The 14,801-nt window shown below is 41.4% G+C and overlaps 1 protein-coding gene across 1 annotated transcript in view; it reads right to left on the reverse strand.

Moving 5' to 3' along the window:
* Nucleotides 1–14,801, reverse strand: part of LOC126162667 (rho-related GTP-binding protein RhoE-like) — a 280,013-nt gene that overhangs the window by 32,140 nt on the left and 233,072 nt on the right. Inside the window, exon 2 of the mRNA XM_049919316.1 lies at nt 12,994–13,081. Coding sequence (XP_049775273.1) covers nt 12,994–13,081 — 88 coding nt within the window. The remainder of the gene's footprint in view (nt 1–12,993; nt 13,082–14,801) is intronic.

Here is a 14,801-nt window from a genome sequence, read left to right on the forward strand (position 1 = left end):
CCCCACCGATGGGTATGTAAATGATAAGTGTTCCATTTCTCTGTGACATGTACACCACTAGAGTACATTAGTACTGTTCGTGTTTAGTGTTGTTCCCAGGCGTTGTAGGGATATAAGGAACGCGAACAGAGTGAGATTCCACGTACCTGGGTGAACAGCGTTATCAGCACCTGGCAAAGTTTTATAGGGATTTCATTATGGGTCTCCATCTGGTCGGCTGGTCGAATCGTGCAATATGCAGATTTGTTGGGCATTCATATGTGACATTGGCCCAATGTTGGAGATAAAAGGCGTCGAACCGTGTTCACCGATAAATCACGGATCTCCACAATCTCGGATGACCATCAGCGGGCTCGACAGCGATCTGGCGATAGCTCCCATTGTTTCAACGTTTGGAGAGGCATCGCGGGATTAGTCCTGACATCTTACTGTGGGGAACGGACTTCACGACAGATGAGCTGGCATGGGTAGAACAGCGGAGTAGTTCAGAAAACCGCCATGGAGGGCGCACCCGTCGCATCATATGGATAGACCCGCTGACGGAAGTGTTTATTTGCGAGCGGCAGTAAACGAAGCAGGCCAGTGCTCCTGGAGTTAAGCCGCCGCAGACCGAGCGAGCCTTGCACTTCGTCTCGAGAGTTGTCGTGTTCTCAGTCGTTAGCGGCCTGCACCAGCCGCCTACCGAGTACACTGCCGTGCGCGTATCTGAGTGGGTTGGGACTAGAGTTGCGCCCTACCAAAACTATCGTTCGGTATTTTTGATACACTACATAAACGACACAGTAAATGGTAGGATTACCGGCAACATTGGTGGCATTGGTCGGGGAAGGAGCATAAATGAATGTGTAAGAGAGAAACTGTGGCCGACTACTTCTCTTTCTTTTTTTGTTTCTTTTGCACATAATTAAAACCACACGTCATTCAGTGTTAGTCCATCGTGTGTTTTATATCCTTGCGGAACATAAATTGCATTTTGTAAGTAATAAAAACTAGATGATCACATAACTTCTGTGATTTACATTATCAAAGCCGTTACTTTTGATGCACGTAACAATTTACACACACAGCCGTTGTACTGTAGATTTGTAGCATGAAACAGAGGGATGTTGTAGTAAAAATTAAAGAAAACAGTACATATTAGTCATATAGCGCTAAATAACGCGACTTGCAAAACAAAAAGGAACAAAAAGGTATAATTTAAAAATATGCAAAACAAGATATATCAATCATCGCTTCAATACTTCGTTGAACGAATATAAACATGTTTCTGTTATGCATAAACAACTTTCACATTTGTCAGTAATAACAGAAGTCTCTTGTCTTTGATTATGATGAAGATAATTATATATATATATATATATATATATATACTCAATAGAACAAGTATATATAAAGTTCCTATTTTGTACTCAACAAAAGGTAAGGCAAACCTAAATTTATACCATTTGTAGCCTTAGAGAAAGTATTTGACAATGTTGAGTGGAAAAACTCTCTATTAAATTCTGAAGGTGGCAGGGGTAAAAGACAGGGAGCGAAAGGCTACTTATAATTTGTACAGTAACGAGATGGCAGTTATAAGAGGCGAAAGGCACGAAAAAGAAGCAGTGGTTTGGAAGGGAGTAAGACAGGGTTGTAGCCTATCCCCCGATGTTATTTAATATGTATATTGAGCAAGTAGTAAAGGAAACAAAAGGAAAATATTATTGAGTACGAAATAGAATCCAGGGAGAAGAAATAAAAACATTGAGGTTTGCCGATGACATTGTAATTCTGTAAGAGACAGCAAAGGACTTGGAAAGGCAGATGAACGCAATGGACAGCGCCTTGAAAGGGGGATATAAGATGAACATCAATAAAAGCAAAACGTGGATAATAGAAGCAGTCGAATTAAATCACGCGACGCTGAGGCAATTATATTAGGAAATGAGACACTTAAAGTAGTAGACGAGTTTTGCTATTTGGGCAGCAAAGTACCTGATGACGGTGGAAGTAGACAGGGTACAAAATGTAGACTGGCGATGGCAAGGAAAGTATTTCTGAAGAAGAGAAATTTGTTAACATCGAGTATAGATTTAAGTATCAGGAAGTGTTTGCTGAAAGTATTTGTATGGAGTGTGTCCGTGTATGGAACTGAGACGTGGATGATAAATAGCTTAGTCAAGAAGAGAACAGAAGCTTTCGAAATGTGGTGCTACAGAAGAATGCTGTAGATTAGACGTGTAGATCACGTAACTAATGAGGAGGTACTGAATAGATTGGGGGAGAAGAGGAATTTGTGGCATAACTTGACTAGAAGAAGGAATCGGTTGATAGGACACGTTCTGAGGCATCAAGGGATCACCAATTTAGTATTGGAGGGAAACGTGGGGGTTAAGAAACGTAGAGGGAGACCAAGAGATGAATACACTAAGCAGGTTCGGAAGGATGTATGTTGCAGTAGTAACTTTGAGATGAAGAGGCTTGCACACGATAGAGTAGCATGGAGAGCTGCATCAAACCAGTCTATGGAGTGAAGACCATAACAACAACAGAAACAATAACAGTTATACGTAGCTTTTTCACAAGTTCACACATTCAGTAATATTTATGATTGAGCTAAAGACACATACGACGATCATCACACTACAAGTGCTAACAATGCTGTCAAAGATGTTTTGTAAAATAAAGAAGTTTTAAAAAAAGTTTATCAGGCAAGGACGATGTCTGTATTTCGTATGTTTTACTATTAACCACACTGTATTATAATGATATTTGTTACTACTATTCGGAACATAAGGCCCTTTATTAACAAATTTTTGTATTTACTCATTTCTCCATAACTACATTACCTTTGGGTGACTAGCCAGGACAGGCTGCTTATTATTTGCAGAGTTCTGTTATAATAATACTAATTATTTTAGGACTATAAAGTAAAAAAAGGAACGGAAAGGAAATATAGAATGTGAAGACTTGACGAGCATTTCTGGACCATGAAGGCGCAAACCTCAGCACTCTAAGTACTCCGCCAAGGAGAACTTGGAGTACGTCCAGCGAACTAGGAAGAAGTCGTGTCCGCTCGCATAAAGAACACTTTAGCGAAGAGTCTGGCGACGGCCGTGGCCGAGACCAATGAAATGGCTCTCATTCGGCAGTGGTTCTGCCTTGAATACGGCCCTCAGTCACGAGTCGAAAATGTGTGCGGTACCAGAAATCGAAACGGGCTCTTACCGCAATATCCTTTCTCGCCAGAGGCCAGGAGCGCAACCTCTTAAGAGATTGAAGTCGGCGGGGAAAGGCGGCGCCGCAGATGGATGCTGTGCCCCGGGCTGCAGCGCGCCGTAGCTCACCGCTCGCTGCGCTCCTTGCGGCCCACATCGCTACCAGCCAGTTCATGGCGCGTGGCACACGCGTTTAATCCGACGAAACTTCCTCCACTGGCGCGATTCCGAAGAAGATTCAATCTGCTAAACTGAGGCGAGAGGCGACCACACGGCACCACTGTCAGCATAAATTTTGTACGTCTGTTAGCTGCCGATTCATGAATAAGGCATGGGAGTAATATATCGCCACATGCAAGCCCTGCGGCGTTCTTTCGGATAGGATCTCAGTCAGCACAACCATAACTTTAGCGCAAAGAGACACGCCGGGCTTTCACCCGCAATTTATGGACGGTTCAAACCATGAGTAACGGAACCGTCCTCTCTTCTGACAAAAAAAGGTTATCCTCTTTTTCATAGTAGACACCGCGTTTCGTTCGCTGCCCGATACACTGCGAACTAAACGTATTATTAATGAAAACATTTTTTACTTAGATTAGGTTTGACAACACCGTGTCTATTACACATTTATACAGTATGTTTCACAGTGTTACGACGATTTCAAATTTAAATAACACACAAACTATTTGCGAAACGAAATTTAACAATTTACACAAGGTGCAACATTTATTAAATTTTGCTTCGAAATACTTCATCGGACTAATTAGGGCCATTGGCGGCTACACAATACTCCAGACGTTTCACCCAGTTTTTGAAATCATCTTTCGTAACTGCTGAAGGACTTCAGGATATTTCAATGTGAATTCTACATTTTAACTGTTGCGACCTATGGGCACGTTTTCGTAACGAACATCGAGGGCTTGCTTGCCTGTGAACACGTTAGATGTTCTCGGGAGTTCGTAGGCCTACTGTTTTCCGAGGGCCAATTGATTCGATGTACTGTCAATTGCACGGAAGTTCCTTATTCAGTTTAGTATTGTTTCACGAGCAGCAACTCGATATCGCGGCTAATCTCTACATGCTTACGAGACACACGTTGCACGTGCTTTTGCTCCGACAAGTACGACATGATTATTGACCAGCATATGGGATGAAACTTGATATTCCTTACTACCGTCGCTGTACCTGGTTTTTTAGAGCGCGATATGCAAATTTGAAACCGTCAGAATATTGTGAAGTATCCTGTACATCACGATTTGTTTTTTTCTTTTTTTTTATTCCATATAAAATCTGCTTGTAACAATGAACTAAGCGCACCGCGCAATTGTTATGTAAGCTATAAATACAGCCCTCTCGAAGCGGTCAGAGTAAATAACTGTTGTGGAATATATTATCATGCCTACTGTGAAGCAGATATTGGTGCTTGTAAAAATTTTCTGAAACTGGTACTATCTTTTTTATGTCGAATATTATTAGTAGAAGGCTTAGCGAAAATTGTTAAAACGAATTACTGCAAACATTTATGTATACATTTCCAAAGTGAGCTACTGGCTAAGGTTGGCAACTACATCTACATCTGCGTGATTACTCTGCTATTCACAATAAAGTGCGTGGCAGAGGGTTCAATGAACCACCTTAAAGCTGTCTACCGTTCCACTCTCGAAAGGCACGCGGGAAAAACTAGCACTTAAAATTTTTCTGTGCGAGCCCTGATTTCTCTTGTTTTATCGTGATGATAATTTCTCCCTATGTAGGTGGGTGCCAACAGAATGTTTTCGCAATCGGAGGAGAAAACTGGTGATTGAAATTTCGTGAGAAGATCCCGTCACAACGAAAAACGCCTTTGTTTTAATGATTGCCACTCCAATTCACGTATCATGTGTATGACACTATCTCCCATTTTTCGCGATAATACAAAACGAGCTGCCCTTCTTTGTATTTTTTCGACGTCATCCGTCAGTCCCACCTGATGCGGATCCCACACCGCACAGTAATACTCCAGAATAGGGCGGACAAGCGTGGCGTAAGCAGTCTCTTTAGTAGACGTGTTGCACCTTCTAAGTGTTCTACCAATGAATCGCAATCTTTGGTTTGCTCTACCCACAATATTATCCATGCGATCGTTCCAATTTAGGTTATTTGTGATTGTAATCCCTAAGTATTTAGTTGAATTTACAGCCTTCAGATTTGTGTGACTTATCGTGTAATCGAAATCTAGATGATTTCTTTTAGTATTCCTTGGGGAACGCCGGATATTACTTCTGTTTTACTCGATGACTTTCCGTCTATTACTACGAACTGTGACCTTTCTCACAGGAAATCACGAGTCCAGTCGCACAACTGAGGCGATACTCCGTAGGCACGCAATTTGGTTAGAAGACGCTTGTGAGGAACGGTGTCGAAAGCCTTCTGGAAATCTAAAAATATGGAATCAATTTGACATCCCCTGTCGATAGCACTTATTACTTCATGAGTATAAAGAGCTAGTTGTGTTTCACAAGAGCGATATTTTCTGAAACCGTGCTGACAATGTGTCAATAAATCGTTTTCTTCGAGGTACTTCATAATGTTCGAATACATTATATTTTCCAAAACCCTGCTGCAAATCGACGTTAGTGATATAGGCCTGTAATTCAGAGGATTACTCCTACTTCCCTTTTTGGGTATTGGTGTGACTTGAGCAATTTTCCAGTCTTTAGGTACGGATCTTTCTGTGAGCGAGTGGTTGTACAGAACTGCTAAATATGGAGCTATTTAATCAGCATACTCTGTGAGGAACCTGACTGGTATACAATCTGGACCGGAGGCCTTGCCTTTATTAAGTGATTTAAGCTGCTTCGTTACTCCGAGGATATCTCCTTCTATGTTTCTCATCTTGGCAGTTGTTCTTGATTGGAATTCTGGAATATTTACTTCGTCTTCTTTGGTAAAGGAGTTTCGGAAAACCGTGTTTAATAACTCTGCTTTAGTGGCACTGTCATCAGTGACTGCACGGTTGTTATCACGCAGTGAAGGTATTGATTGCGTCTTGCCACTGGTGTGCTTTATGTTTGACTAGAGTCTCTTTTGGTTTTCTGCCAGATTTAGAGACAAAATTTCGTTGTGGAAATTATTAAAAGCATCTCGCATTGAAGTACGCCCCATATTTCGAACTTCTGTAAAACTTTGCCAGTCTTGGGGATTTTGCGTTCTTTTAAATTTGGCATGCTTTTTTTGTTGCTTCTGTATCGCTAGGCGATGTTAAAACGACTGAATATAAATACCCACGGAGTGAGCCTAGCGTAATGTGCATGTGGCCAACATCGGGCAGATACGGTCACGTCATGCTAGTCTAGTGTGTACCATTTTATTATTATTATTATTATTATTATTATTATTATCATTACATTTTGCGCGAAGACAAACTTTGATGTTAGTGATCAATGAAAACCACCTCAGCTATATTATTACATATTTTTTTTTACTACCAGTTTCGTTCGTTGGACATCATCAGGTTGCCGAGCTGTGCTTAAGTCATGACACGAATGATCTAGTTGTCGAATGTAACGTAATGTTAAGCTCAGTGGTTTTGGATTTACTTTTTAACATTACGTACGAGGACGAGACCATTCGTGTCGTGACAAGCACATCACGGCAACATGATGATGTTAAAGGAATGAACCCGGACGTAACACGATAAATGTGTTTATAATACAGCTGAGCTGGGGTTCATGAATCATTAACGTCAGTGACTACTGTGATGTTTAACATGATGAAGGAAAGTTCTAATAGTCCACATGTTTAATCGGTTTCCGAACGTTTATTTATTAGAAACAGTAACGATGCTGAATAACTAATTGCTACGGATGCTACTCGAAATTCACCAAAAGAAGAAGAAATTGATTTCCATAGGTAAATACTACAAAAGTCCAATAATTACTATAGTTATCATGCTAATCATAAGCGCTATGTAATGATTAATATCGAGACACTGTAATGAAGGCATGAAATCTTAGAGACTAATTTACATAACTGTATAGCCATATATCTAAGGGACAGGTGCTAGATAAATTCTTTGGTTCGGGAATATCCTACACATATCGAGCAATTTTTACCTGCATATGAAATGTATACGTGAGAGTTTGAGTCATTAATTCCGGTTAATACAGATCTCCAAACCATTGTGCTTGAATGAAGTAATTACAACACGAAACTATAGAAGCTGCTACGTTTACAGATCGCATGGAGAATGAGTATGGTTGAATAATATTTCACTTTCCCGAAGGATGAAGAAGGACGGTTTTAAAGATACAGAAAGTGAAACATTCAGAAAGTAAAAACGGAACAATTTGTTGTACGTCGTAACTTCAAATTCAATGGTTTTCGGGACACCTTCTCTTTTGCGCACTAGGAAACCAATTCACAATGCTGTCGCAGTATAAAAATAGCGGTTGCTATCCCTTTACTTCATATAACGAAAAAATAGCGACGTCTAAGCTGTGACACTTATCGAAAATGTTGGAAATGGCTTATGTATTAATGGCTTTGAGCTAAGTCCATTCCAGATGCCGAATACAAATTATTACGATGCTTATTGAACGCTTGTACAAAGCACTTGATATTTTCAGCGGGATCTGCCTGTAATAGTCATGCAATTAAATTTGAAAACTGTAGAGCGGTTGCAGAGAAGCCATTATGTTGCAGCTTACTCAGGTGACTGTTGCAGTAGTAGTTCTGCGCAGCTAAAAGCACACTTCATAGATACTCCTACTCTACGGTTGAAACCAAAGATCATCTTACAATGAGGAGCCACGTCTGTGTGAGGAGCACATACGAGAACAAAGACTTTATTTAAGAAAACTCTGTTGTTGACTGTGCCTGAGAAGCAGACGTTGTACAAGAGCGCTTTTGGAGAAAAATGGAACGTGATACTTTTGTGTGTGAAGTATGCAGCACGATTCTGCAAGTGCTCTGTTACTGAATAATGGTTTTATTCCGATGTAGCCATCCGAGTTTGGTTGCACGTTACTCCAGTGAGGTATGTAGCTATACAGTTTTAGAAATGTATTGCGAACTCTCTATTTCAGTCCAGTCAATATTCTGTAGCAAAAATGTAGAGTAAAACTTATTAGCGAAATCGTTTTATTTCACTTTACTGAAACAAGTGTCTCTGAACCATATCCAACAATTACCATCTTTACAAATTACCATGTACACGCAACAGCTTATTGCTTACAGTGATTATTGAACTCAATGACCGTGTTTTAGAAGTACAGTGATTATTAAAATACACACTGGAGAATGAAAGTGGGGCAGAGTGGGGTGCCATTTTTTTCACATAAATTGTATAGTGATTACTGTGAGTTGGATATGAAGATAAAACATTATTTCTAAAACAATGCATTTCAAGAGATTAATCAATGATTAGTGCTTCACCTTTTCTTCAGTCTGGTTCAGTTGACTAAATAAACAGTCTGGGCAAATCAGTATCCCAGATTTAGTCAGTAATCATACTTGAGGTAATCGATGAAATTGATAAATACAACGCAATGTTTCGTTGTCAGTGAATAACTACCTGTAATGTATGTCCCATTAAGGTTTCCAGAATTCTGTTGCTATTGGTTCGAATTTTATAGTGTGTTATATCTTGTGTACGGTTTGTGCGTTTGAAACTGTTTGTGCAACTGTGATTACTACAGCGTCGTTGCAATGTATAGCTGTTTGAACATTGTCAGGAATAGAATACAATTCATTCGCTAAACGTATTATATGTCAAGTATTTCATGCAACTACATTAAGCTCCTTGTCTTTAAATTTATTAATTGTTATCTGGTTCTCATATCCAATGAGTGGCTGCAATTTACATGCCCGCCACCTAACCAAAATCACTGTAAACGTTCCGTGGTAAGGCAGACTAGCATAATATGAATTATGTTTCTAGTCACCTGAAATAGTGCGAGCGCGTTGCACTAGGAATAACTCTTATGTTATCTAATACAATAGAGGAAACACCTCGGTCCAATACATTTTATAATCACAGGACGCGTTTCTGAGAATTATTTCTCCATGATCACGATAATTTTTATCTTATGATTTATTTCTGAAAATTACCTTGACCACCCTAAATAACTGTTTGTCCAGATGCAAGTTACAAAATGTTTCGAGCGAATGTTCTTTAGCCGTCAGGGTGACATCAATCAGCATGATTGCCTTCCTTGTAGCTTTGTCTTTCACAAAGATATGAACAGCGGTATGACTTTTTTAATTGGCACTCTGTATTTTTTATTCGGTAATTCATTTCCTCTCCTAAAGACCTATTCAAAAATGTATCACACTGCACCATTCAGTGAAACACAACGTTATTAATTACATAACACAACAATGACTTTGAGCCCAGGATCACAAACTCGTCCCCTTGCTGGAGTTGTCAGAAAACAAATGAAAACCAAGTAAAAACATAACGCAAAATTGACTTTGACTCTCCTGTACCATTTACCAGGAGTAGAACATTCAAAAGTGCTCAAAGTGGTGACCCTGGTCACCGATACACTGGTGCACTCATTGAATGAAAGAAATATTTACTGCTTCCAGTGTTTCCTGCTAAAGGCAATTACAAGCAAGCACGATACGTTCCTGCATTTCCTCTGGAGTTGTTGGAATGTCGCGATAGACAACATCTTTAATTCATCTCCAAAGAAAAAAGTCCAGAGGATTTAAATCAGGAGACCTAGCAGGCCAAGTAACTGCTCCTCCTCGACCAATCCATCTGGCAGGATACCTTCAGTTCAGAACACGACGTGCATGCAAGTCATTATGTGCTGGACGTCCATCGTGTTGATACCACGTAAGGATTCTGGTTCTTGGCGACACTTCATCCACATGAGGAGGAAGAATTCGTCTGAGTAAGTTGGCCTGCGCTGTGTCGTTTAGACTACCACTGATGAAATAAGGGCCAATAACTGTAGTGCCAAGCATCCCACACCAGACGTTAACTTTCCATTGACGCTGATGTTCCACCTGTCTAAGCCATCGTGGGTTGTCGCTGGACCAATAATGCATGTTCCTTGTATTTACCTGTCATTTGTTTGAGAAGGAACATTCATCGGTAAATAGAATATTGGAGAAGAAATCCGGATTGGTGAGGATTTGCTGCTGTGCCCACTGACAGAACTGAACACGATTCTGGAAATCATTCCCATGCAATTCTTGATGTAGGTGCACATGGTATGGATGGAATCGGTGACGTGTAAGAATACTGTGTACACCGGTTTTAGGAATGCCAACCTCGTGTTCAAAAAATGATTCAAATGGCTCTGAGCACTATGGGACTGAACATCTGTGGTCATCAGTCCCCTAGAACTTAGAACTACTTAAACCTAACTAACCTAAGGCCAACACACACATCCATGCCCGAGGCAGGATTCGAACCTGTGACCTCGTGTTCACGCTGTCGTGTGCTCACATGTGGATTCATAGCAACGGAAGCGAGAACAGTAACTTCGGCAGCTTCGTCTGTGGGAGTGCTACGACGTTGCGTTGTCGTGGGTTGAAACTTCCCGTATCCCAAAGCGTCGCAACAAGACGAGCAAACATCCGTCGGGAAGGTGAGTTCTTGACGGGATATCGCTCTCTGTACAGTTCCGCTGCCTGAGTAGCATTTCGCCTGCCTTCAACAACAACAGTAAAAGAAACGTTATGTCGAAGCAGTTTGTAGGAAGGACAACCTCTATTGTATGTCTACTCTGCACAACAGTATTTAAAAGGACTAAACTACTGTACTAAATGCACCCGTACATAAGAAAACAGTATTGCAATTACTGTTCTGCTAACTTAACATTCCTCATAGACGAGTAGCATCTATCTTCTCTTCGTTGGTGTACATTCTACTCACACAACTCTTCAACTGACGATGGTTGACGGAATGACGGGTGTGCAACGTCAACGTGCCCGCATCTCGTGGTCGTGCGGTAGCGTTCTCGCTTCCCACGCCCGGGTTCCCGGGTTCGATTCCCGGCGGGGTCAGGGATTTTCTCTGCCTCGTGATGGCTGGGTGTTGTGTGCTGTCCTTAGGTTAGTTAGGTTTAAGTAGTTCTAAGTTCTAGGGGACTTGTGACCACAGCAGTTGAGTCCCATAGTGCTCAGAGCCATTTGAACCATTTTTTTTGCAACGTCAACGTCAGCACGTGGATAGGTTCCATTACCCCGAGAACATACACTAAGCGCTGGGAGCGTCAACGTCAGTGTTGTGTTATGTAATTAATAACGTTGTGTTTTAGCGAAGGATACATTTCTGAATAGGTCTTTAGGAGAGGAAATAAATTACCGAATAAAATACAAAGGGTGCCATTTAAAAAAGTCATACCGCTGTTCATATTTTTGTAAAAAACAAAGCTACAACGAAGGCAATCATGCTGGCTGATGTCCCCCTGACGGTTAAAGAACGTTTGCTTGAAACATTTTGTAATTTGCATCTGGACAAACAGTTATTTAGGGCAGTCAACATAAATGGGACACCTTGTATTCAAACAGCGTCACAATAATACAAAGTCTGATTCGGCTAATTACATCAGAATGGTGGACGTAAGTCATTCAGAAAATACAATATGCGAGATTTAAGCGTCATAACAAGAAACAGCCATTCTCATGGCATCACATGCCTTTGTGAACTCACTACCAAACTGCCAAGTTCAGACCTTACCGCAGCATCGGGCTACACTGCAAATCAGTCTATTACACAACCTAAGCGCCAAAAAATAATATGAAAGTTAAAGAAATACCATCGGTTTTCTGTTCTATCGCGGTCTGTGTACGTATGACCTCACTTAGCACACTATCGTTAAGTCAAAGCTACGTCTGATATCGGTAAGTTCAACTCACCCCATAGCTCAATGTTAGCGGTTTCAACAGCCATCTTCGGATCAACGTACAGTACTGATGACCATACACTGTGTTTAATGCGTTAGTGGTAATGCACAAGCTGCACATTTATCTGAAGATAACCGTTTGTGACTGCTGGAACCGACGCTATAAAAATAACGCTGTGGCTATGTCTGTAAATAAAAACTTTGTTGAACTATTGTTAGTGCATAGTTCAGAAATAAAAATGCGTCACTACAGAGTTACCGGGAAAGTTTGGATTTCAATCCAGTGGCTTTCTTCGTTTATTTGAAACTACGCATAGTTTCACGTGACTGTCGTGGCTTACGCGTCACTGATATGATTAAGGACGTAGTGAGTCATTTTCACGAGCGTTCGACGAACGTATGGAAATACTAAGCGTTTCTGCTTCTTTCTTCAAAGAATAATGTCAAGTGCGATCTTCTACCGCACAGATTAATCTAGGGAATTCTTGTAGAAAGTAATATTGTGTTTATGTTTTTTTAATGATTCCTGTTACGAAAGGAAAGTAGATGGCATAACGACGTGCCAGAACATATTATGCGTATCTCGAATAGCAGTATGATGGCTGTAGAGGCTACTATAGTCTCCATGAAGGAATCCACAACATGTCTGGCCTGCCGTCACATCAGGCACTGCAGAACTCCCGAGAATGACACAGGAGAATCGGCCACACAGTTGCCCTCAGGAACAGGAAACTAACACCTCTCCTTTTTCAGAGTACTTGTTCCTACTACCAGGATTTAAGACTCATACCTCTGGATGGAAGGTTAACAAATTAGCCCACGTTAGTGGCTTACGTTACAGTGCCAGACAAATGAGAATGATGAAAATTCTTGTGATGGCCATTGTACAAACCGAATAGTGTTTACAGGTTAGGCTGTGCATGGAAGACAAATGTCTGGGTTATCACACTCACCAGACGTGTCCCACACGGCAAAGTGTATCCTATAGTCCGCCACGTTGTACGTCGAGCCATACTTCTCGAAGCCAGTCGGTGTGTACACCTGCAACAAAAGACAGGCAGATTATCTATGAGCATTGCTTACATGTTTATTAGACTTAAAACCACCTTCATTTTGGCCACTCGTTGAGTGCAAAATGTAGCGCGGGCTACTCTCAACATTTCACCTTTCTGCACCGCAGCGATATAACAGTGGGCCAGCTTTCATTAGTTAGGAATGTACACAGATTCACTACTTACTAACATCTAGCGAAGAAATCTCCCTGGTGACCCAAATTTCGATTACAGTATTAATTTGTGAATGTAAATTGATCTATTGCTACATTTGCCGTCCTACGGGCCCGGATTCGATTCCCGGATGGGTCAGGGATTTTCTCCGCTCAGGATTGGGTGCTGTGCTGTCTCCATCATCATTTCATCCCCATCCGGTGCGCAGGTCGCCCGATGTGGCGTCGAACGTAATAAGACCTGCACCAAGGCGGCCGGACCTGCCCCGCAAGGGGCCTCCCCGCCAATGACGACAAACGCTCATTTCCATTATTGCTTCATTTATACATGTTATGTACAAGGATGGTACGGGTTACTTCTTGTCAGTATTAGTGTCTTACTGTCGTATTCCATTGGTGCTAGAAGCTAGGCTAAAATTAATGTCAGTGTGCTTCAGTATACGGACTAATCCCTCTATCTTTCCATCCTGGTCCCCATACTATATCTAGACTACCATAGGGACGGCAGAATTATCTCACAATCTTTCTTGAATTCCGGTTCTCTAAATTTACCCAGCGGGATTTCCGGAGAATACAGTTGCTCTTTTTCAAAATATTACCGTTCAAGTTTCTTGAAAATCTCCTTCACAATATCAGATGGGCTATACTGACATGTTACAGTCCTGTTTTCTCCTGCACTCCAAAAAAAATGGCTCAAATGGCTCTGAGCACTATGGGACGTAACATCTGTGGTCATCAGTCCCCTAGAACTTAGAACTACTTAAACCTAACTAACCTATGGACATCACATACATCCATGCCCGAGGCAGGATTTGAACCTGCGACCGTAGCGGTCACGCGGTTCCAGACTGAAGCGCCTAAACCGCACGGCCACATCGGCCGGCTCCTGCACTCCTACTGGTTATGGACTACAAGTTCTGGAGCGATATTCTAGTCCATATCCACTAGAATCTTGTATGAGGTTGCATTTACAAACGCTCTTCATTTTTCAAGAACTCTCGCCACAGTCTCACTAATAATACACGTGTCTTCTCTAACACTAATATTACATGTTCTTCTCGTTTCAAACTTCAAGATATTTAAGCGACGTAACAAGTAATCGGTCACTATGTTGTTGTTTTTTTTTTTTTAATGGTCATTGTCTTGCATTTCTCCACAGTTAAAGAGAGCTGCCGTTCACTACATCAAGCGGAAACACTAGGTAGTTCAGCAGTTCCTTAGAATCAGCCAGTGACGATGCCCTCCTAAAGAAATCAGTTTCGCCCACGAACAATCTGAGAGTGCTGCTGGCCCTATCGGTTAGACGGTTTATGTATAAGGGACCATCAGAAAGTTTCCGTTTGAGGGCGTTGCTGCCGAGTATATGAAATGTAGCGCGACTCCGATGCAGGTGTATAAGAATCCACAAGTGGGCAAGGGATTAGTGTGGTATTCGTGTCTTTCCGACGTGCGTGCGGTAAATGTGGAAACGTAGACCGTGGCTAAGTTATTACCAAACGCGTTCGTACAGGACCAACATGCTGTTATTATTTTCTT

This window comes from Schistocerca cancellata, chromosome 2, assembly GCF_023864275.1.
Source record: "Schistocerca cancellata isolate TAMUIC-IGC-003103 chromosome 2, iqSchCanc2.1, whole genome shotgun sequence".
In the NCBI taxonomy this organism is placed as follows: domain Eukaryota; kingdom Metazoa; phylum Arthropoda; class Insecta; order Orthoptera; family Acrididae; genus Schistocerca; species Schistocerca cancellata.